The sequence below is a fragment of the Rhinolophus hipposideros genome (assembly GCF_964194185.1).
Source record: "Rhinolophus hipposideros genome assembly, chromosome: 24".
Classification (NCBI taxonomy): Eukaryota; Metazoa; Chordata; class Mammalia; order Chiroptera; family Rhinolophidae; genus Rhinolophus; species Rhinolophus hipposideros.
Genome location: NC_138070.1, coordinates 12441817 through 12465190, shown reverse-complemented (window position 1 = coordinate 12465190; position 23374 = coordinate 12441817). Strand labels below are relative to the sequence as shown.

The 23374-nt window shown below is 41.6% G+C and overlaps 1 protein-coding gene across 10 annotated transcripts in view; it reads left to right on the top strand.

The window, feature by feature from the left end:
• The window catches only part of CIT (citron rho-interacting serine/threonine kinase), a 149596-nt gene that overhangs the window by 88464 nt on the left and 37758 nt on the right, over window positions 1–23374 (top strand). For all 10 annotated transcript variants that reach the window (XM_081036481.1, XM_081036489.1, XM_081036485.1 and 7 more), the window contains 6 exons: window positions 9–104; window positions 4051–4167; window positions 5152–5261; window positions 6380–6554; window positions 10041–10238; window positions 18433–18486. In XM_081036481.1, coding sequence (XP_080892607.1) covers window positions 9–104; window positions 4051–4167; window positions 5152–5261; window positions 6380–6554; window positions 10041–10238; window positions 18433–18486 — 750 coding nt within the window. The remainder of the gene's footprint in view (window positions 1–8; window positions 105–4050; window positions 4168–5151; window positions 5262–6379; window positions 6555–10040; window positions 10239–18432; window positions 18487–23374) is intronic.

Here is a 23374-nt window from a genome sequence, read left to right as displayed (position 1 = left end):
GTGTCCAGGAGCTGGAGGAGAAGCACCGGGAAGCCCAGCTCTCAGCCCAGCATCTAGAGGTGCACCTGAAACAGAAAGAACAGCACTACGAGGAAAAAATTAAAGTAAAGACACTTTCTGATCTTCCCTGGTATTCCTCTTACAGCACTGCATAGCTTCTCTCTCTTCCTGGGCACTTTGGGCCGCTCCTTGCTAGACCAAGCACTGCTTGGGGTAAATGCTGGGTCTCTCAGGCCATGGTGGGAGGTTTTAGGGGTGTCATCCATATGGAGGCTTTGGCTATCAGAGGCTCAAAAAATACATATTTTAAAAAATTTGGTCATCATGTATCTTAGTTTCATCCTTAAAAGATATATGTTTTGACTCACTGTCATTCAGTCCACGATAATTTAGATTTACCACATTCTTTGCTTTCAGTTTCCTTCTTGAAGTATCTCAGACCTGGGATCTTTGTTTAAAGTATATCCTTGAGGAGATTCTTTGTTGATAAGAAACACTGTTTTGTTTGTCTGAAAATGTCTTTATTTCATTCTCATCCTTGAAAGATGTTTTGACGGGATAGAATTCTAGGTGGGCGGTTCTCATTCCATTGACTCTTGGTTTTCATTATTGCTATGGAGAAGTCAGCTGTCATCTACCTTGCTTTCTTTGAAAGTAATCAGTCTTTTTTCTTGGGCTCCTATTAAAATTTTGCTTTGTCTTTAATTTTCTGAAGTTTTATGGTGATATGTCTGGATGTAGATTTATTTTTATTTGTCTTGCTTGAGATATACTGGATTTTGAACATATTGTTGGTTGTTTTTTTAAAATAAATTTCAGAAAATTATTGGTCATTATATCTCAAATATCGTCTCTTCCCCTTTTCCCTTTTCTTCATTTTTGAGAATTTGATTAGGCATGTGTTAGATCACCTCCAATCTATCCTTTTTTCCTATTTTCCATTCCTTTATCTGTCAGTGCTATATTCCGGGCAAGTTCTGACTGATTTTCCAGTTTACTAATTCTTACTTGTCTAATCTGCTGTTAAACCTCCCAATTGAGTTTTAAATTTTAGTTATTGTATTTTTTGTTTCCACACATTCTATTTGGTTCTTTCCCAAGTTTCCTAGATTATTTAAGACAATAATTTTCTATTCCCTGCATTTATTTCTAAGCTTGTCTTTTATTACTTTAAATGCATTAAGCCTAGTTGTTTCATGTTCTCATATCTGAAGTACTTGAAGGTCTGTTTTTGCTCTGTTGTTTTACTTGGTTCTTTTTCATGGTGCCTGTCTTGTGTGCTGTTCATTTTCCTTGGAAAATTATCAATGGGAATTCTTTGAGATCTTGAATGAAAATGTGTGCCCACCCTGGTGTGGCCCTGGGCTTTGCTTTGTCTTTCTTTTTACCCTTGGAGGCTATTAAAAATGAAGCTCAAGTTTATTTGATTCAGCAAATGCCTCAAGTTAAAAACAGCTTCATGGCCTTTTTACCTTTCTGGGTTTCTACCTTCACTTAGATTTTAGTCCATAATTTCTTAGTCTCTTTTAGATGTTTTTGGGAAAATGTTTTCTACATTTTATCTAGCATTTTAAGTTATTCTCTGTAGAAGAGCTGACCTAAATCACTTAGCCCACTACATAAATAATATAACAATTATTTCAATTATTGAAATTATTATTTCAATTCGATTGTTATTAGTGAACTCAGCGATCAGGAATGGATGCCAGCCTATCTAGTTCCTTTCAAAATCACATTACATTTTCATTATGATTTCAGACTAAGCCTCTCACTCAATTCGTAGGTTCTTGAGAATCAGACATTGGTCATCACATCTCAAATATTATTTCTTCCCCTTCCAAATCAGACAGTGAAGGAGGCGTTTCATTTTTGTGATGTTGCTTGTATTGGTTTGATTGGCATCCTCAAAGAGTCGACTTCCTTTTTTGGAGAACCAAGCGTGTATACGCTGACAAAGCATCATCACCCTCACCACCCGGCACCTTCTTTCTTTTTACCCCCGGTGTTACTTTTGATTATTTTTCATTAAAAAACAAACAGCAAAAAAGGAAAATAACCCAGGAGTGACCTCAAAGTGTTTTAGCATGACCCCCTACCTTAGTGCATTTTAGATTGTATATACCAGCCCTTTCGGTTTGAATTCTTACTGGCTTCCAGACTTTTGTCTTTGGAATAAACTAACTTTCAGAAAATTATGAGACCGTATACTGGAGTCCACTGACACCTTTGCATGATGAAAATAGCCCTTTGCAAAGCTCATTTTGTGATTGGTGTGATTATACGGACTTTCCTGTCGAAAAGCCATGTTCTGTCTTAAATTGATAGAAATGTCTGCAGTGGCAGCTCTCAGACGAATTCCTTGCTTCCTTCCCTACATCCTCTTGTTCATTCTTCTCCTAGTTGAACCCTATCAAAGCTGAGATGCATTCCTGACAGAGACTTGTTCCTTCTGGCCCTCTCTTACCTCCTGTTGGGATGTATGAGTGCCAAAGCAGGGTCTTACTTTGAGAAGAGGCACCCTGAAAATGTGCTGCGTTGCTTTAGCACTTTGTAAAACAAAGAGCATACTTCGTGTAGATATTACGTGGTCTCTGCTGCCGTCTAAATGGAAAGAACTTTGTGTTATAGACTCTCTGGAATGTTAGGGAAAGATCTGTTTTCTTCTCTTTTTCCTCCTGGAATTTTTATGAAAGCATTTCTTTTAGCCTGTTCTGCTTCGTGTTTCCTGTCCCAGCCTCTGTAAGGCCATTTTAGTAATAAGTATGATCGTATCCTAGATTCAATCCTTTTTTCGTTTGTAATTTTAGAATCACACCCTGACATCTGAGAGAAGGGGCCACCTGTCCTAGTGAGTGTCAGCCGTCTTCCTGTGACCCTGTCCTCCACCTTTTGTTCTTCTCCACCAACTCTCATTCTATTTTTTTCCATCAGTCACTTCTAGTTTAAAGCCCTCTTTGAAATTTGTTCTTTCCTTTCTTTACTCTGTAGAACCCCTACCTGCTGACTGGCTCTTTTTAGGGACGACGTCCCCATGAGTTATGTGATGGTCCCTTCACAATAGACATTGAGGGGAAGGCAGATTTCAATCCCATCGGTGACCCCAATTCTTTCAGCGTTCTTCCCAGTATCCGATGCAGTTGGTGACATTCAGAAAAGCAGAGTGGCTTCTCTCAGATGAAAAACATGGGGTTGTGGTCAAAGGCTTGGACAAGTTAGGATGTGGTCTTCCTTTTTCCCTTTCTTTTTCGCTTGTTTTGGCAACTGGTAGGACTGTGAGCCTCACAGAACATTAGATCAAGCTGGTGGATGGTGACACCGTTACTGTTTTATTTTTTCCTCTTGGGAACAGTAGGTGCTTACAGTGGTGTTCTTAGCACTGAGAACACATGATTTCTCTTCCTCTGGGAAAGGTTTCTCTTTCCAGGGACTTTTTTTTTGCAACTAGATCAGAGGAAAGAGGCATTTTTTCCCCCTTTCTTTTATGTTGACTCTCCACCTACGTTATTGGCGGGCAAAATCCGCTCATCCGTGGCTGTTTCTGAACATCAGCCTTGGTCACACAGACTTCCTCAGTCTTCAGCTTTCTGTCTCTCTGTACACAGCCCAGAGATACCTAGATTAATTTTGTACACACTAAGAGCAAGCAGTGTTCTGGAAACTACTTGGCTACGATAGTTGTCCCCAGGTAATATTGGCAAATGGTAAGGTCTGTAGAGAGCTTTTTTAACCCCCTCTCATTTTGGAGGCCACCTCCATTTTGGATAGACCTCTTGGGTCTTTTTGACTCCTGATTGTAAAATGTGTTCTTACTAGTTCAAGTCCATGGCTTACTTGCCGTTTTATGGTAATACCTGGCTTCTTGATCTCATCCTGGCTGAGAAACAGCTTTCCATTTCCTCTATTTTCTCTAGTTCCCCTGAGCTTGGAGGGCTTGTCCTCTCCACTGCTTTTTGCCTCCTTCCCTGCTTTCCCCCCAAAGTCCCTAGTGCACCCGTGTCGTCCGTGCTCAGCTTTGCTACGCAGCAAACTAACTTCTTTTGTTTCCCATAGGTGTTGGACAATCAGATAAAGAAGGACCTGGCTAATAAAGAGACTCTGGAGAATATGATGCAGAGGCACGAGGAGGAGGCCCATGAGAAAGGCAGAATTCTCAGCGAGCAGAAGGCGGTAGGTATGAGGAATGGCAAAGTCCGTTTTGGAAGGAGGTTCGTGAACTAGGCCAGGGATCACACACCTGAGAGGAGTCCATTTCAGCTGATGAAATTTTCTTTCTGTTTTCTCCTGCGGAGCGTATTGCTAACAGGTAGCTCTCTCTGCACCTTTCCTAGAAGCAGTGGAGGTAGAGACTGGGTGGGGGGGTGGCGGGGGGGGGTCCCAGTGTTGCCTTTCAGGCTCTTCTTTTAGAGCTGAGCTGCCATCATCTAGAACACTCCTTCAAAATGCCCAGTGGCCCTTGGTCTCCCTCTTGTGTCTTCTTTTCATTTGCCCCTTTCTCTCCTTTCTAATCCATGTAGGCAGATGTTTTAGAAACTTGCTGCGCATACCATTCACCCACGGTGCTTGTTAATCTGCATATTATCTCAGACCCCACTGAGACTTTCCACATCAGAATCTCTAAAGGAGGGTCCTGGGAAGTTGTATTTTTAATCATGACCGCCTCCCCACCCCTGCCCCGACTTTTATGATTCATTATGTTGGGGAAACTTTGATGTAGAAAATCTAGGACAGTAGTGGCTGGGTGAGAAGGAATCACTCAGAAAATGACAACCCCATGGGGGATGAGAAGTATGCACTTGCAGATTCAAGTTAGAGGTTCCTGCAGGCTCAGGTCACATGCAGGTGACATGGGGATCTAACAAGGCCTGTTGACTTGCAGAATGTCAGTTTCCTGAATAAGTCCTCCTGTATGTTTTTAATGCAAGCCAATTAGCTAGTGTGGTGATGTGTAATCTCTGTTTGGTAAAACGAGTGAGTGCCATCCCTTTGAGCAGTGAGATCTGTGATCCTCAGGGTACAGGCCAGTTGAGTCCCTTGTTACCTCTGGTCAGATTACTTGCATTTCAGGTGAGACTTTTCCCCCAGCCCACGTGGTAAAAGTCTCTTATTCTGGGACGACTGTCTCTGAGGTTTCAGAGGTCCCCTGTGTTTCAGATGATCAATGCTATGGATTCCAAGATCAGATCCCTGGAACAGAGGATTGTGGAACTGTCGGAAGCCAATAAACTTGCAGCAAATAGCAGTCTTTTTACCCAGAGGAACATGTAAGTATTCAGATTCCAACTGGATGCATGATTCCACGTTGGTCTTCTCTCCTGGGGCATAAACTCCATTCCTCAGTCTGATGGAGCTGGAGTGGATTTAATCACTTCTGTAGTTTGGCCCAGGGCCTCCCACCCCCCCGCCCCTGTTCCCCAACCCCATACTTAATGTAATTTTGCCCTCTCTTAAGTGGTGGTCTCATTCTACCATTGTCCTTTCTTTTGAGCTGGGTTTTCTTACATGCTTCAAATTGCCGTCAGATTAGAGCATTTTGCTTTCTCTAATGAGTCTATTTATAGTTTGCTTTTGGAAAGCTGTGGTCCTTGTTCCCCATACTGCCTCCCCGTGATTAGCCTGAGGTGATCCTGTGTGTGCCCAATTGGGCCATCATTTTGCTGTTATTAAGTTAGACCCTGGGGGATGAAGTTTGGGGTTCAGCAAGGACTCTCTGTGTTCCAGAGGCACTTGAATCTTAATTTTTTCCCCAAAGAATATAATCTTCAGGATTTTTTTTTCCCCCTGAGCTGTCTCTCTTCAGAGATCTAGAACATTTTTTATCTTAGTTTAAATAATCTTGGTAGACTGCTTTTTGGTCTTTGAGTCATTCCAGTTTCTGGTGCTTCTGAGCAATCTGGTGGAGAGGTCAGCATGCTCCACAGAGAAGTAGGAAGAATAGCATTCTTTCTCCTCATCTCCCTTTCTTCCCCAGGGCTCGCCTAATGTGTCATTAGGCTGCTCTGTACTCTAAGGAGGCCATCTTCACTGTCCTATACAGACTAAAAAAATAAAAATAAAAAAATGGTCTACCAAAGGAGTGAAATGTTAGTATCTCTTGCATCGCCCTGGACCATACTTATCCCGTAGGTGAGGGACTCTGAGCCATGAGTACTAAATGAGCCCCAGGTCCCCACGCTGGGACCATGCTCATGAGGCCAGGTCAGAACAGAGCTATCCTGGGAATGACCATGAGGCCGGGTCAGGACAGAGCTAACCTGGGAATGACGGTGGTCACCTTACTACGACACATCTCTTGCTCTGTTTCTATCTGTCCTTCCGAGGGGACATGCTCACCTCTGATGAGACTGTGATTTTACTTGGCTCCTCCCACCACCCCTACCAGGAAGGCCCAGGAAGAGATGATTTCAGAACTCAGGCAACAGAAGTTTTACCTGGAGACACAAGCTGGGAAATTGGAGGCCCAGAACCGAAAGCTGGAGGAGCAGCTGGAAAAAATCAGCCACCAAGACCACAGCGACAAGAATCGTCTGCTGGAGCTGGAGACAAGGTTGAGGGAGGTGAGAGTGAGGGGGGTCTCCCGAGAGGATTTGTTAGAGCACTCAGGGCCCCCAAACCAGCCAAGTGTCAGGCATAAATCAGTACTTACCTGGGAGGCGTTGTGCATGGTAGAGAAACGCACAGACTGGGCCCAGGACCCTGGGTTAGAGTTCCACCTCCACTTTTTAAGAGTTTTGTAACCTCGGGCAGGCTACCTTCTCTCTGTGAGTCTAGTTTCCTCACCTGTAAAGTGGCCTTGAAAATGTGTCTCCCTCACAGGGTCACGGGGGGCTTATGTAATTTGGTGCATCTTCCAGTGGGGGCAGAGTGATTCCTCCTTTATCCCAATTTAGCAAGGGTCACATGACCAAGTTCATGGCCAGAGTTGAGCACAGTGTTGGGTACACAATGTGGCTTAATGACAGTGCCAGAAGTCTCATAATGACAGTGGGAGATTAAATGTTAGGTTTGTTTGATGGAAGGTGGTTCTCTTCAGAGGTATAAGGAAGCTGGGGAGGGCAGCCAGGTTTGGGGGAGGAAACTACAACACATTTGGTTGTAAACATGTTGAAGTTGATTGAAGCTGGGGAGTTACATTCATGTACTCACTCACTGCATATTTATTAAACGCCTGCCTGCTGGGTGCCAGTTAGTAGCCCGATATGCAGTGATGACAAGACAGACTCGTCCCTCATGTTGGGGCTGTCAGCCTAGCGGGGAGGGTTAGCTGTCACCAGTGGAGGCAGGACTGGAATTCAGGAGAGTGGTCATTGGAAGTGCGCTGGCAGTGGAGACACCGTGCTCTGATATTTGTGATGGAATTCCTGAAAGAGCAGTGATCATATCACTGTTAAGGAAAGACCATTAATATTAAGCAGAGATCTGGGCACTCAGCATGGGGATACTCATGTTTAGGCATGTCTTAGTTTGCAATGGAGCATTACAATGAGGCCAGTTCTCTAAAGGACAGTAGTTGTCGTGGGTGTGGACGCCGCCATCTCACCACCTGGTGTGTCTGTTGAAATGCAGATTCCTGGGCCTCTTCCTCCCTCAGCCTGTTTGAATGGAATTGGGGTGGTGGGGAATGGGGAATAGGGGGTTCCGTTTTTAGCAGGGGTCCCAGGTAATTCTTATACTCTTGGAGTTTAAGAATTGTTGTTCTAGGTCGTCCAAAAGCCTTAGGTGATGGTTTAACTTTTATTATCCAGGCTATATTTTTAGTCTTCAGTAAGTTTAACAACATTTCCCCATAGTGTCTGCCTTAAGCGTGTGAGGGTAAATAACTCAGATTTCTCTGAGCGTGGGAACATTGGCTGGCTGGCCTAACTTGCCTTTCCACAAATGGCTCTCTTGCCTCGCCTGCCCTGCAGCGGTAGCTCATCTGGGCAATGAAAACGCCCCAGGGAAATCCTGTTGCTTTGTTCTTAAATGAGTCTAGCTAGCCCCCTAAGGAAGGTGGGAGAAGTTGAGAATGCTTGTGAGAGGCTCAGGGTGGTATAAACTCGGGGAGTTCTGAAGCTTAGCTTTAAGGATAACAAGGTGGGGTCCACCCTCTCTTTCCCACTTGCTGCTATCGAGATTGGGGACAGAGGCCCCAGCCTCGGGTTTGCTTCACCTTAAAGGGCCCTGGGCTTTCCCCCACCCTGCGTGTGCAGTGTTAGCTCTTCCTCTAGCAAAGTGTATGGAGTCCTGAAGGTGCAGGGCTCCTGTCCTCCTGTCACTGTGCAGCATTTTGCTCGCCTACCTCCACTCGACTCGCTGTCACCTACCTGTCATAGTTTTGCCAAGTGGCATCAGGGGAGTCTTCAGGCCTGCTAGTAGAGTCGCAGGCTGCTCTGACTGCCGGCCTTTTAATAAGGCAAACAGGCAGTGGTGGGGCCAGACTTCCTGGGTTCGAAGCCAGCCCTGCCATTTTTCAGCGATGTGACTTGGCTTGGTTAATCTGCTCTCTCCATGCCGCACTTTGCTTACCTGCAAAATGCAGATAATAGTACTTCCCTCAATGGGTTGTTACGAAGGTGAAAGAAGTTAAAACTGTGCCGGGCATGTTGTGACTTTGTCGTTGTCACCACTGTTTCATCCTCATCCTCATCCTCACCAGAGAGCGATCACAGTGTCAGCTCCAGCTGCCACTGACTTACCCCCCAGACCTTTCTCCAGTTGCTCACCCACCGTCCCAGTGGACAGCAGACGTCTCCACCCTTGTCGCTCTAGTTCAACACTGCAAGACTGCGTCTCTGCTTCTCCTCAGGCAGGCCCTTCCTCTCACGTTCCCCGTCGTGGCCAACGGCCTCATTTTGTGTCATCGTCCTGCCCAGAAACACAGACATCGCCTTTGACTTCTCTCTGTCCTTTGTTTCCTGCCCCACCTTGAAATAACTACTAAGTCCTGTTGGTTTTCTAGGCTGAATCTTTTATAAGCCTTTCTTCTCTTCACCCCGTGGCCTTTGGGACTTTGGTGTCACCTTTTCTGGGGAGCCATCTCCTGCCCTCTGGAGCTGGATGGAGCTTTGTGTTCCCACAGCTTTCTGTGTTTAGCTCGTCTCCCTGTGGCCCTCTTGGCAGTGCCCGTTAGATAGTGAGCTCTCTGAGGGCAGCGGGCGTCTCTTAATTACTTGGCTTCTCCTGTGTCTGGCACAGGGTGTGGACCCTAGGTCCCCCCTGACTATGTTAGATCAATAGATGTGCCACGGTCTCCCTTCTCCCCACACCTCTGGATGTCTGGTTTCCCCTGCTTGGAATTTTCTTTCCCCTCTGAGCTGCTCCTTTGGCTCCTGTATTCTTCAATACACAGATCCAGAGTTGCCTCCTCTGCCCCTCTGATGTGTTCCCACTGCGTCCCTGCATGTCCTGACCCCTGCACCTGACCACAGTGTATGGTAATGGTTGGTTTTCATTTTCCTCCCCAGCTTGAAGGCAAGACTGTCTTCCATCTCCATAGTCCTTTTACACAGAAGTTGCCGAGTAAATTTTTCTTAAATGAATGGATGAAATGTTGAGTCGATAGACGGATGTATGGGCAGATGGAAGGAAGAATGATTAGTTCATAGTGTGACATTAATGCAGGTTAACCAATGAGAAGAAATCAGAGCAAGAATATTTATAATAGAATTCAGTTGTTCCATTGGTCTTCTAATTAGGAAGTTGTCCCTATTACTCGTATGATGTTATTTACATCGTTTACTTCAAATGCTTTTCTAATAAGAGCACTTGCTATCATTTCCACTGGAGATTGTTGCTGTGGGGTTTTCTTTTGAAACCTTCTCAAGCATTTGGATATTTAAAAGTAAGGGACGGTTTGTTTATACATTCTCTTACATTTTCTTACTCCTGTTGATTTTTGAGACTCATGGAAGTCAGACCCATTTAATTGTATGTTCCCCCCCTTCACTTGAGCGCTGAGAATTTGATTCCATGACCGAGTTCAAGATGCACATTGAACAGCAGGTCGTGTCCTGGGTTTCTTTATAGTTAAGGTCCACTGAGCATTTGTTTCTCTCTCTCAGGTCAGTCTAGAGCATGAGGAGCAGAAGCTGGAACTGAAGCGCCAGCTCACCGAGCTGCAGCTCTCCCTGCAAGAGCGCGAGTCCCAGCTGACAGCCCTGCAGGCTGCCCGCGCAGCGCTGGAGAGCCAGCTTCGCCAGGCCAAGACGGAGCTGGAAGAGACGACAGCGGAAGCAGAAGAAGAGATCCAGGCGCTCACGGTAGGCCTGGGGTAGGGCCCCATCTGCTCGCTGAAGGCCTCAGCTAGGATGAGTGTGGCGCGCAGGATGTTTGCTCGCTCTTAGACGGTTCGAGAGAGCAAAGACAGATTCATAGAGGTGTTTCATGGGCAGAAAATTGGCTTGCGTAGACTTCTTCTTTATTGGAATTAAAACATTCGATCAGTTGGTAGTGCCTGAGCTTTCCTTAGCATCTTGAAAAGTTCCTCCTTTATTTATGTATCTTCCCTCTTTTTAAAATAATCATTGTGTTTTGAATTTCAGTTTCAGCCAAAGTCTGTTCACCTGGGTCTTCTACTTTAGTTTTCTATAATCATTAAAAATAATAATAATCTTACAGTAGCCTTCCAGTAACCTTTCTACCATGTTTCTATATTTGTTTTGGTTAACCTCATTTACCTTTTTTTTTTTAAGGTGTAGATTTTTGCCTTATGTCTTATGTATGCATCTGACGTGATCTGGATGGAAAAGATTCTTCTGAATGAGAGATTCTCTCTCTAAAAGAAACCTGGCTTTCTTGCTCTTTCTGAGAGACTAGTTTACTCTACTGGAGAATGTTCTTTGGAAGTAGACCTTGGGTAGGGGTGGAGTGTCATTGGATTTAGACCTTAGTTCTTTCTAGGAATCCAAAAGAACCAAAAATCCGATATTTTTGGCCCATTTCCCACAGTGGATCCTTCTCACAGGGATTGATCCAGGCTAACAAAACTCACAAGAATCTTATATATAAACTGCCATCTTATCAACTTACCGTGGGAAATACAATCACCAAGTTGATTAGGATACTCGGGGTGGCTAATCTGCACATTTTTCCCCCCCCAGGGAAGTCTACTTAAAAACCCCATTACTCTGGGAAGGCGGCTTGGTGCACCTGGACTCGGCATGGAAAGCTCAGTGAGCTTAATGGCTATTGACAACCAAGTGCCTTCATTTCTAATAGTAACACACTGTGCCTGCCACGTGATGGGTACATCATGCCCGCTGCTCAGGGTACCCTTTCCCGTGGGCAGGGCACAGTGCTGCTCATTGGCGTTAGTGATTTTTTTTTTTTTTTTAAGTAAGGTACCTAAGTGGGTACCGTATTCATCCTGATTCATCTTGGATGCTGTCCCCATCTCCATCAGCAAACACCTCGAAACATCTCTTAGAGTAGGGTTACTTCTACAGATGGCCATGCTCCTTTGTTGCTTATGATTCACCCTATTTGAAATAAATTATTTAAAACTAGTCTCATTCTGAGAAGTTACCACCCCGTGTTGGGTTGGGGGAGCCCATTATTTGAATCAAATTGGGAACGTGCTCTGATAGTGCCAGGGTCCTTATGGACCAGTCAGGGACACAGGGACTTCCTGGGGGTACATCGTAACTCCTATGTAGAAGGTGCTAGTGCATCCTAGATTTCCCAGGACTTAAGTCGAGTTCAGATGTCGACTGCAACCTGAATTTTCACTGTCTCTCTGAGAACACTTATTAAACACTTGTTGATGCCACATGCCCCCAATATTAGTTTGGAAGAAAGTAGTTGCGATATCTATTTATACTCTGCCTTGTTTCAAAATGTATTAAAAGTATTTTGGGAAGATACAAAACAGTGTAACAGGAAAAAATAAGAAAGAGAGGGCCAAGAGAAAAATAAGTCTATGGAAGGAAAACATGGAGGCAGGTGTGAAATGAATATATATATATATATATATATATATATATATATATATATATATGTAAGTGTTCATGTAAAGAAGGCTTATACGCTTTCTGGAATTGGGTGGATCGGGAGCAAGATCGCCAGATAACATTCCTTAGCTACTAAAGGAGACACCTAAAAATCCAACTATTATAAGTAGCGTATTGTATATGAATCTTTTGCCCCTGTTTGAACACCCAAGCTCTGAAAGAAAGAGAAGGAGACATCAGTGATTTAATCCATACTTAAGTGAGTCCACACTATGTGCCTCGTGCTGTGTCTTTAGCCTTCCCCCCCAGGGGATTGGCCTGTCATTCCTCTAATCCTTTTACAGTGGAGGAGGAGGACACATTCATCTCGCTGCTCTGTTGGAAGGAGGAGGGAGGGTGGTGATGTGCATCCTGTCCTTCTGTTTGGAAGGAGAAGGGTATAAAATAGAGCATGTGTCACTACTGTTTATCTGTGGGGAAATTAGTCTTTAAATTCGGTCTTGCTGCTGGTTGGAATGTGCTGTGTCTAATGGCTGCTGGGAGCCTAGCACAGCAGCAAGTCACGACTTAATTTAGTCAGATGAGATCACTGCCTCACAGCATCTTCTTAGAAAAAAGAAAGAAGCAGACCTCCCTAGGTCTAGAAACTAAGGCTCTACCAGTCTTGCCATGGGAAACAGGGCCTTGTTAAAAATCATGGCAGACAAGGGCCTTTGGTTAGACAGCTGTTTGTAAGCCCGTCACGCAGGAATTCTCACCCCATGTCAGCTTGCTTCCTTTCAGTTTTGAGGCTGTGGGTTTTCTCTTTCCCCTCCTTTTTATCCTGTCCTATAAACCTGGTTATGGACTGCTTGTGGTTGTTGCCTGAATGGCTTTGTTGAATTTGTTTTAAAGGATGTATTTTCCAAGCGAAAGAGAAAATGGTCACAAATGCAGTTCTCTCTCTCTCTCTCTCTCTCTCTCTCTCTCTCTCTCTCTCTCTCTGTCTCTGTCTCTCTGTCTCTCTCTTTTTTCTCTCTGATTGTTTGAGGCCCAAGTTCAGACCCAAGTGTAAGCATCAGTCAAATTAAATCAGCTGGATCCAAAATTATCTTCCAGGAGGTTTGTGAGCTTCACAGCAGGCTGTTTTTATCAATAAAAGGGAATAGTCAAATGGGCCATTATTGCTTATTTCTAAAAGGCCTCTATCTCCTAGCCCTGGAAGGAGTCGTTACCCTGTCTGGCCTCTGCCCTGGGCCAAATTAGATGGAGTGCAGTTCAATTGAACTTCTGCATTGAAGGAGCTTGTCAGAGGCCACTGGGAAGCCATTGTTGGTCTACCTCAGGCTTTCTTTTCTCCCACTCTCACTTTCCCTGTCCTGTCTACTGCCTTTGCACTGAAATTCACTGGCCATTCATTAAAAGCTGAATTGAATCAAGGTAGAGACCAACAGGAGAGTCAAATTCAAACAAAAATCCACTTTTAAGATGCTTCGATGCTTATTGGTAGAAGAGAGGATTTTCTGCCTGGACTTGGTATTTAAGACTCCATGTAATCCCTTCGTCTAAGGAAGAGAATTTGAGTCTGCACACTTCAGAGCGCACAGATGTGTGACACGATGTAACCGTTACTCTGAAGGGGGCCATGGGGTAGAGGTGTGGCTTGCGTCCAGTGTACATCAGCACGGCCCCACAAACACGTTTTGTGTCTGTGCCCTCATGTTCTTTTACCGAGGTCGTGAAATGACTCATGCTGAATAATCAAGAGTCTAAAGCTAGCGACACTAATGAAACAGTCCCAGGATTGTGTGATTATGAGATCCCAGAGTCATCCTCTTTGATTTTAAAAATATTAATTAATGCACGCTCTCGTTTTTTTTTTTTTTTTAAATAAATATCAAACCCTATATTTAGTTAGTAAGCCATCGGTGTATAGGCAAGATGTGAAAGTGGGTTATGTAAGGTGACAGTCTTGCTCGGTGCCTGCCTTCACAGGGAAAGGGGTGGATGCCTGGAAGCCTTACTGTTCTAGAATCCTGACCATGGATCCAGGAGGTGGTCAGACATGTAAATATTGGTTTCCTTTCCTCAGCTCTGCAGGTATTTTCTCTCATCAAGGCTGCATTTTAATTCTCTTTTCTTCTTCCCTCTTGTAATTTTCCTTAAAATTAATGAAGACATAAGTACTCCCTAAAGAGAATGCCTCTCTGGTCTTCTGGCCTCTCTGACCTGTCAGTTTTACCTTATTGCCACTCAGCAAAGTGGGGGTCTGTGGATTCCTGGAGGTCCCCCAGGTCAGATTATTTTCACAATAATACTAGGATGTCATTTGGCATTTATTATTGTGGTAACATTTACACTGATGGTGCAAAAGCAATGTTATTGTTACTTTAAAAAATAAAATACAAATATTTGAAAAAATAACCTGTTTTAATTTCTAATGTGGTAAATATAGGCAGCTGTAACCCACATGAACAAAAGTTCTTTGTGGTCCTCAACAATTTTCACAAGTCTTTATTCCCTGTAGCACCTAATGCCAAATTAACACTCTGATATTTCATGGTGAGAATCCAAAGCTTATCTTACGTATTTTATTATTCTTATAGATACTATTGTGTGACCTTTTGCTTTTTTGTGTATTTGTTTACAACTTATTTTCAAAGAAATGTAAAACATGTTTCTTGACATTTTCTTAGCTCAGTCCAATAATTGTTAAATGCTCATAGTATTTCTAGCAGTCACAATAGGATCAGTTCTACATTTTGTATTTATATTTCACAGTCAATAATAAATCAAAAGCCACAATGATGGTAATTCATTACATTATAACTTCAAAGAGGATTGCCATTTGATGTGTCAAAAAGATCCAAAGGCCTATAACGGTAAATTGAAAAAAAAAAAACAAAAACAATATTAGTGATAAAAATTTCAGACTACATTGGGGGCAGTTAAACATGTTTTTAATGGTGTGGTGTTATTTGTAAACTTTGCTCTTAAGAAAGCGGAATAGCGTATCTATCCCTAAGTCTAGGCCAGGGAGCTATGTTCTGATCGCTGCTTAGGCTATGAAGGAACTAACTCTACCCTCAGTTTCCAGTTTCTGTCTTTGAGAGATTTCACACCAAAGAGACATGTGGAACAGGGGTCGGCAAGCTATACCGGTGGGCCAAATTTAGTCTGCCTCCTGTTTTCTGTCAGTAAATTTTTCTTGGCATACAATGATGCCCATTCGTTTACATATTGAGTATGGCCGCTCTTGTGCTATGAGGGCAGAATTGAGTAGTTGTGACGGACACTGAATGGCCCTCAAAGCTAAAAATGTTTACTCTCTTGTCCTTTAAAGGAAAAATTTGCTCATTCCTGTTCTAGAGTTTATTAACCTAAGTGCCTTATTCTTCCTTTAGGAAGAATCCATGCCTTTTATCCTTGGTGACCAGGCAGTGCACTCAAGGGAATTGGATAGTGTTCGGGGCCAGGCTGCTACTTGCTCACTGATCATTTTTTAACAGCCGTGTAGATACCCACGTTTCTACTTTGAATAAATAGCATTCTTACCCCCATTCAATTAATAAATATCTCGTATTATTGCTGGCTATAAAGAAGACCAATTTTTGGAAAACAATTATAATCTATTAAGTTAGTCCATAAAAATACCTGCTAAATTTTTTGGAAGTTGATTCTAAATGATAACTTTATTTTTGAATCTGTGAGTCTGTCCGTACAACTATTTTTGTTTTGTTTTACCATTTTTTTCTAGTGTTCTTCATTCTTTTGTGTAGATTTAAGTTTCTGGTTGTCATTTTCCTTCTGCCTGTAGGACTTCTTTTAACATTTCTTATAGTACAGATGTATAGGTGGCAAATTCTTTTAGCTTTTGTATGTTAGAAAAAGATTTTAGTTCATCTTCATTTTTGAAAGATACTTTTGCTGGGTATGGAATTCTAGGTTGACAGGTTGTTTGTTTTTGTATTTTCCGTTTCAGAATACTTTAAAGATGTTGCTCTACTGTCTTCTAGCTTGCTTCCCACCTTTCCCCCTCACCTCTCCTTGGTTAGAAATCTCTTGGTTAGAAGTCTCTTTGTTTCTATGTATGTAACTTGTCTTTTTCTCTGGCTGGTTTTATGATTTTCTCTTTATTATTGGTGCCAAACAGTTTGATTTAGCTTAAATTTCTTCATGTTTCTTGTGTTTAAGTTCACTGAACGTTTTGTACCTGTGTGTCTATGGTTTTCATCAATTTTGGAAAACTTGTGGCCGTTATTTCTTCAAATATTTTTTTTTGTCTCACCCCCACACTCCTTCAGGAACTCCAATTACATGTATATCAGGCTGCTTGAAGTTGTCTCACAACTTACTGATGCTCTGTTCATTTTTTTAAGTCTTTTTTTCTTTGCATGTTTCATTTTACAGTTTCTATTGCTTTGTCTTCAAGTTCACAATTGTTTTTCTGCAGTGTCTGATCTGCTGTTACAAACTTACGTATTAATTTATGGCAAAATAGACATAAGAGAACACATCACAGCTCTAATATTTTTGATTTAGTTGTCTTATAGACCTTCTGATGGAGATTAATTTCTTCCTTCCTTCCTTCCTTCCTGCTTTCCTTCCTTCCTTCCTTCCTTCCTTCCTTCCTTCCTTCCTTCCTTCCTTCCTTCCTTCCTCCTTTCTTTTTAAAGAGAAGGACCACTTTTGCCTCTGCACTAAGCTAGATTCTCCTTTGGGCTTTCATAGCTAAGCAAACGGTGCCATTGTCCACCATGTCTCTCAGATCAAAAGTCTGTCAGGGCATCCTTGATGCCTCCTTTCCTTTGGCTCCATCAGCAGGTCTTACATATGTACTTCCAAAAGAGATCTGAGTTTCATCTGCTTCTCTCTGTCTTTGCCATCGTCCTACTCCAAGCCACCATCCTCTCTTCTTTGAATGACAGTGTTTCTCTGCCCCTTTTCTACCTTTGTCCTGTTTTGATTTTCCTACTGTGTTCACACAATGACAATCAGATCATGTCACTCTGCTTCTTAAAACCTCCATTGGCTTGCACTTTTTTTGCATTTTGAATGAAATCCAGACTATTTTCAAGGTTCTTTGTCCCTGCCTACCTTTCTAGCATCATCTTGGGCCAGTTTTTCCTTCTCTTGCTGTGCATTAGTCAGGTGGTTTTTTAAAATTGTTTGGTCACAAACTACTGAAGAATGCATTTTACCTTGCAAAAGAGCATGTATACTGTATTTAATTGATTTTAAGGTATCTAAAATCAGGATGCATCTTGTCATTATAACCTATATATGATTATATAGTCAAATAGACATAAATATGTTATAGTTTAATTGATAGCACTTTTTTATTGTTACATAAAACTGGGATAGTCTTACAATTGTTAGCAACTTAAGCTTGATGAATTATGATATCTGAAACAAATTTCCTGCAATAGTGCTCACCTTTACCATCCAAGGTACATTCTGATATTTTCTGTTCTATCCTGTTTATTCCATTTCATTGGATGAAACAAAGAAAAATCCCATCTGTCATCTCACTATTTGGTCACAGCTTGAAGTTTACAAAACTCTGCTCTAGCCACTCATGTCTTTTTCTGTTCAGCAAATGCACCAAACCTTTTCTTGCCTCAGCGTTTTTGCACATACTGTTCCCTCTGCCCTTTCCCGTTCTTTGCATGGCTGGCTCCTCCTTATCTTGCAGGTTTCCCTTTAAATGTCACCTCTTCAAAAAGCTTCCTTGACCACCCCATCTATATAAGTTCCTTTTAATCCCCTTCATTCCCTTTTTCTGTTTCCTTCATAGCATTTGTCACTGTCATCAATCATTTGTTTATGTTCTATCTTCCCTCATCAGAATGAAGGTGCTCTGTCCTACCACAGTGTGTGGCATATAGCATGCACTCCAAAAATCCTTGTCAACTGAATGAATGTTGTTTGTTTTAGAGCAGCTCTGCCTTTATATTTCTTTCAAGGTCACTGTGAGGTTTCTGAATCCCAGCAGCTTTTGATTAAAAAAAAATGTCCCTACTTTGTCCTGACTATTTTCCTGAATATGTGTGTGTGTGTGTGTGTGTGTGTGTGTGTGTGTGCTTCAGGAATAGGCTTGAGGGGGAGGGTCAATTTGAGGGAAGAGGGCAAAGGTTAAGAATGGGGAATAAGACAAATGAAGGAGAGTTAAAACTTCATCCTTTATTATTATTTTTTTCTTCCACTCATCCCGAGGCATTAGTATGAATGGTCAAATATATTTGTAAAGGGTAGGCATGTGTAGTCATTGTATGTCAACTGTAATTGAAAAAATAGATTTAAAAAAGTAGTTCACTGCTATTAACACAGGCTCATATGTTCCTGTAACTTTTGTTTCTGACGTTGGGGATGACTTGATTAATCAATTCTTTGAAAAACAGATGCCGGGACTGCTGCAAGAGCATGCTTGCTTTGTAGGCAAAAGCTGTTCTCTTTATTTGACCCATAGCATGTAGAATTGTATTCTTCCCTATGGAAAATTTATAATCAACTTCTTACCTTTTAGGCACATAGAGATGAAATCCAGCGCAAATTTGATGCCCTTCGTAACAGCTGTACTGTGAGTATTAACCAAAGATATTTAAAATAACCTAAAACGAAAACTGAGAAGGCAAGGGGGACATCTCTTTATGATATCAGGGACTGATTTTTGATACAAACTTTCCGCTTGAAGGAGTTAATGCTGTTAAACTGATTTGGCCTTTCTGAGCCCCAGATGACTTATGTTTCTTGGGTTTCTGCCGGTTTTAAAAACTTAAAACCATTCTTCATGTTTGAGGGAGGATAGTTGTAATGGTTCAAGTAATTCTCATTGTATAACCACTAATAGGTTTCAGGAGCTGCAACAAGGGCCCCAAGGCCACGTCACTTCCTTTTCCAATGTAGAAGGTTCTGAGGCTAGCCCAAACCAGAGATTGTCCAGCGATTAGGGTCAGTTATATGTGCAAGGTTTCTCCAGCTTGCTCCCTCTAAGAGAGGAAATGCCAATGACTTCTTCTCCTGGGGAATCTAGAAATTTTAACTTCCTAACAGGTAAAATATGGTCACTGACATGCAAATTTAAAATCTAGGACTCTTTGGGAGATGTTATTTATATTGAGAGAAATAAATTCTATAAGCTGATAAGCATCTTTCATAGCTTATGTAATAAGGTAGGATCAGTGGAAATGCAAAGTCTATTTTTGACCAAAACAAAGGACTGAAATAGGCCCCTTTCAGAACTAGGGATGTTATCTTTATTCTTGGTTCCACTGCCTTTCTTTGGTCCTTTCATCGTATTATTACCTCCTTAGTCAGTCCTTGGTGAGCTTGTCTCCATTTGCATTATTTGCATGTATGAATTTTCAGAACCCTTCCCCCGCCACATACATATTTTATGCTCTTGTAATGAACTCTTTCTTTCCTCTTTACCTACTATAAATTGGACATTAAGTCCTGATAGTATATGCTTACCCCCCTTAATTGAGGTATTAAATGCATACAGTAAAATGTATAAAGTGCACTAATCTTACGTGTACAGTTCAGTGAAATTTTTACATGTATAAACAACTGTGTAACCACAACATAGATCAAGATACAGAGCCTTTACAGCTTCCAGAAGGCTCCCTCCTATCTTCTCGTCAGCATTCTTTGCCAAAAGGGTAACCACTATTCTGACCTCTGATACCATAGATTAGTTTTGCCTGTTTTTGATCTTCAATTAAATGGAATCATAGAGGATGTGCTCTTTTAGGTTTAGCTTTTTTTTTTTTTTTTTTTTTTTTTTTTTTTAACTTCAGTTGTCTGTGTGGTTCATCCGTCCAGAATTTGTTCTTTCGTTCTTTTTCCTTACGGTGTGTAGTGCTTCCAGTATATGAAGGGAACTGTCCATTCTCCAGTTGATGGACATGTGGATTGTTTTTGTTATGAATAAAGCTGTCAGGAAACATTCTTGTACTAGTCCGTTGGTGGGTGGCTGTGTGCACTTGTTTCTGATGAGCATACACCCAGAAGTGGAATAGCTAGATCATGAGGCGTGCCTCTTGTCGGCTCGAGTGGCCCCTGGTGGATGGATTTGTGGTCTGTATTTCCTGATGCTGATGGCTGCTGGATCAGGGTGGGCCTGACTTAGAAATGCCTGTTGATTTCCTCCATTCTCGCCTCCCTTCCTCGGAGAGGTGATGCATTGTTTCTGTACTTTTTGCCCTACTTTTTAATTTCTTATTGTCTTGGTTTCTTATTTTACACAAGAGTTATTTCTTTATGTTACATACATACTCTTAAATGATCACTGAATAAAATATAGATCATTGTATGACTGTGATTTTTTTTTTTATATTACTCTTTTTTCCTAAAATAAATGTGGATGTATTTTAAATGTGCACATCAGTAATGCTTCATCTGGAGGCTTCTTTTCTCCATTTTTCAGTCTTTTGGCATAAGAACTTTTCTTAAAAAAGCATTTTTTTATAGTTCAATTGAGGTATAATTGGAGTACAATTATCTGATGAGTTTTGACGTGTATACACCTATGAAACCAGCCAAACAATAAAAATAATGAACGTGTCCATCACATTCAAAAGTTTTCTTGTGCGCCAATTGTAATCTGCTGTCCCCCACATTTTTAAAATTGGAAGTTTAGTTATTACTAGAATATGGCAATATGTAGAATGGATTTGGTTACTTTCTTAACTTATATCCCTTGTAGACTCTTTATCCCTCAAATTTGCTTTTTCTGGAACAGTGACTTCTAAGCCTTCCTTTACTTACCCCTGGCATTCTATGGAGAAACCTCCGGTGGCCTCTCCACATGGAAGGAGGAACTCCCACCCACATTTCAGCTAGAACAGCTGGGTGGCTTTGTGGTCCAGACCACGTACTCTGGTGTCAGGCAGACCGGGTTTAGGTCTAGATTGGCCTCTTGGTAACCTATATGATGTTATCCTCCCAAGCCTCCATTTCTTTATCTGTAAAATGGGGATAACATTTTAAGTTCTCCATTCCAATATACCATTGATTGTAAGACACATGATTCATTTAATACCTACTCTTTGGTGACTGGGTGAAGGAAGAGAGACTGCTGCTTAGTTCCAACATCCATTCAAACTTCAGAAACAGTAAAACTTGGGAAACACTGAGTCATAGAATCAGAAATTTTGGTAATAATACCTACCGCACGGCGTTCCTGCACGAATTAAATAACACCCAAAGTGCTTACACAGGGCCTGATCCATGGAAAGTGCTAAACAGTGTTGGTTCCTGTTATTATTCTATTGCATTTGTGACATAATCTTTATTTAGAAAAGGGTTCTGCTCCTTAAAAAAGTTTGAAAACCACCCCTTTCGTACAATATTTGGTAACAGTAGTAGGTCTTAATTATACTTTTGCAAGTTCAAAGGCTGCTTTCAAGTCACCATATATATGTATATAGTTACAAGAAGCGGAGCACAGCATTAGGAATAGAGACAGTGGAAATGTAATGGCTGTGTGCGATGTCAGAGGGATAGTGGATGGGGGGAGGCGGGTTCACACAGTGTGAGGGAGATAAATGATAAATGTCTATTACATTGTTTTGTTCACCTGAAACTAATTAAAAAATAAAAATAATATAATAAATGTTTCCGGGGCGGGGGGATGGGTGGGGAGACACCAGAAGAACATGGTAGATGTTCTTTTCTCGTTGGCGCTGCCCGAGATTGTCTCCGCTAGGGATTGTGATCTTCATTACTGTTGGGAACTCCTATAAGAACTCAATTGATAGAAGTTCCCGGTTAGCAGCTTTTAAAAAGCTCACGAACAATAAGATTTTCGAGCTCAGACCATTTCTCTATTTTGAAGGGATTTAAAAAAGGATTTGAATCAATCTGGCACCTAAAACCCTACCTAAGTCTGTTTTAGAGGGGAGTTGGTGGGCAAACATATGACACAGCTTTAATTATGAATCAATCTGTCAGCTATAAGATTAAAAATAAACAATATGCAAATAGCTCCCTTCAAGAAAGAACCAGGCATTAAAATAGCACTTCAGTCCTGTGTCTTTCTAACCCTATGCTCATTATCTGACTGGTTTCTTCCCCCCTAATGTTACCATTTACCTGGTAACGTTCCCTTTACTGGTCTGCCAGCTCGGTGGGAGAGGTTAACATCTATTTCTCAGAACCCTGACTTTTGTGTAAAAGCCTTGAAAAACAACAAATAACTCCAAAGAGCGATTGTTTCTTTTCTTTTTTTCTTTTTGGACACTGAGAGGAGATTATTTTTTATATCCTTGTTTTTTCTTAGAACTGCACCAAGATCTCTTATCTGCAAAAGCAGTATATAAGAAAGCTCTTGTGGCCCCTGCATTATGACGCTGTCTCCTTCATCTTTTTTTTTTCTCCCAGGCTCATCTTTTTCACTGTTACGATGGAATCAGCCTTTTCACTTTATCGTTTTTTATCCTCTGTCCTTGGAGTTGAAAGGTTAACAGGCTCTAATATAGTAAAAAGATCATTTGCCCTTGTTGTGGAGAGAATAACTGAAGTCCATAAAGTAAACCCAGGAATTCTCCTGGCACATTACCTGGTTCAAAAATCACCAATCGTCTATTATTACACTTTGTTTTTTTTTGACCATGGAGACCATTAATTTATTGCCTGTGTCTCACATCAGTTCAGTACCTGCAACCTCAATTGTGTGTGTGTGTGTGTGTGTGTGTGTGTGTGTGTGTGTGTAAAACACGTAATACCATAGCACCACAACTCAAATCAGTCATAAGCTAAACATGTTATGGCTTGCGCAGAAAGAATACGTAAAATGTCTGAATGAGTTAAAATGCTTTAATGAGTGCTCAGGTGCTTCACACAAACACATAATCTTTCTCTTGTCCATGGGCAAAATAGACATTATGACAAAATGTAGAACCAGCAATTACAAACTACATATAGAAACCAGAAACATGAGACCCCTTGAAAGCCAGATGACAAAAAGGAAATAGACCCTTCCTACTTCAATGGGTCCATCTCAACTTAAGTGAGAGCAATAAGCTTGGAACCTCACTGCCTTTTTTCATGTGTTTCTTCTTAAGCACTTTGTAATTTAATTTTAGGACAGAGAGAAGAGGTGGCAGAAATGGATTCATAACAAAATGCATTTTTTCCCCATAAATCTGAAAGGAAGTGGGTACCCAAAGGCTTAAATATATCTTCAAATGGCATGGAAATTATTTTGGCAATGTATATATTCTTACATGAACAGATTCTCTATGGTCTCTTTGTTCCTCTAGAGGCACTATTGTAATCTTTACAATGAAGCATCATCTTGGCCATGAATTTTTATCCCTTATATACTACATGATACTTAAGGTAGAATGGTATGCAAGAAAATTTGGAACATTAAAACGATAGAAACAGACGGGTAGTAAATACAGTATTTACCTCCATGTCAGAGATGGAGAAACCAGCATAGCAGAATTCAAAGCCGCTTATTG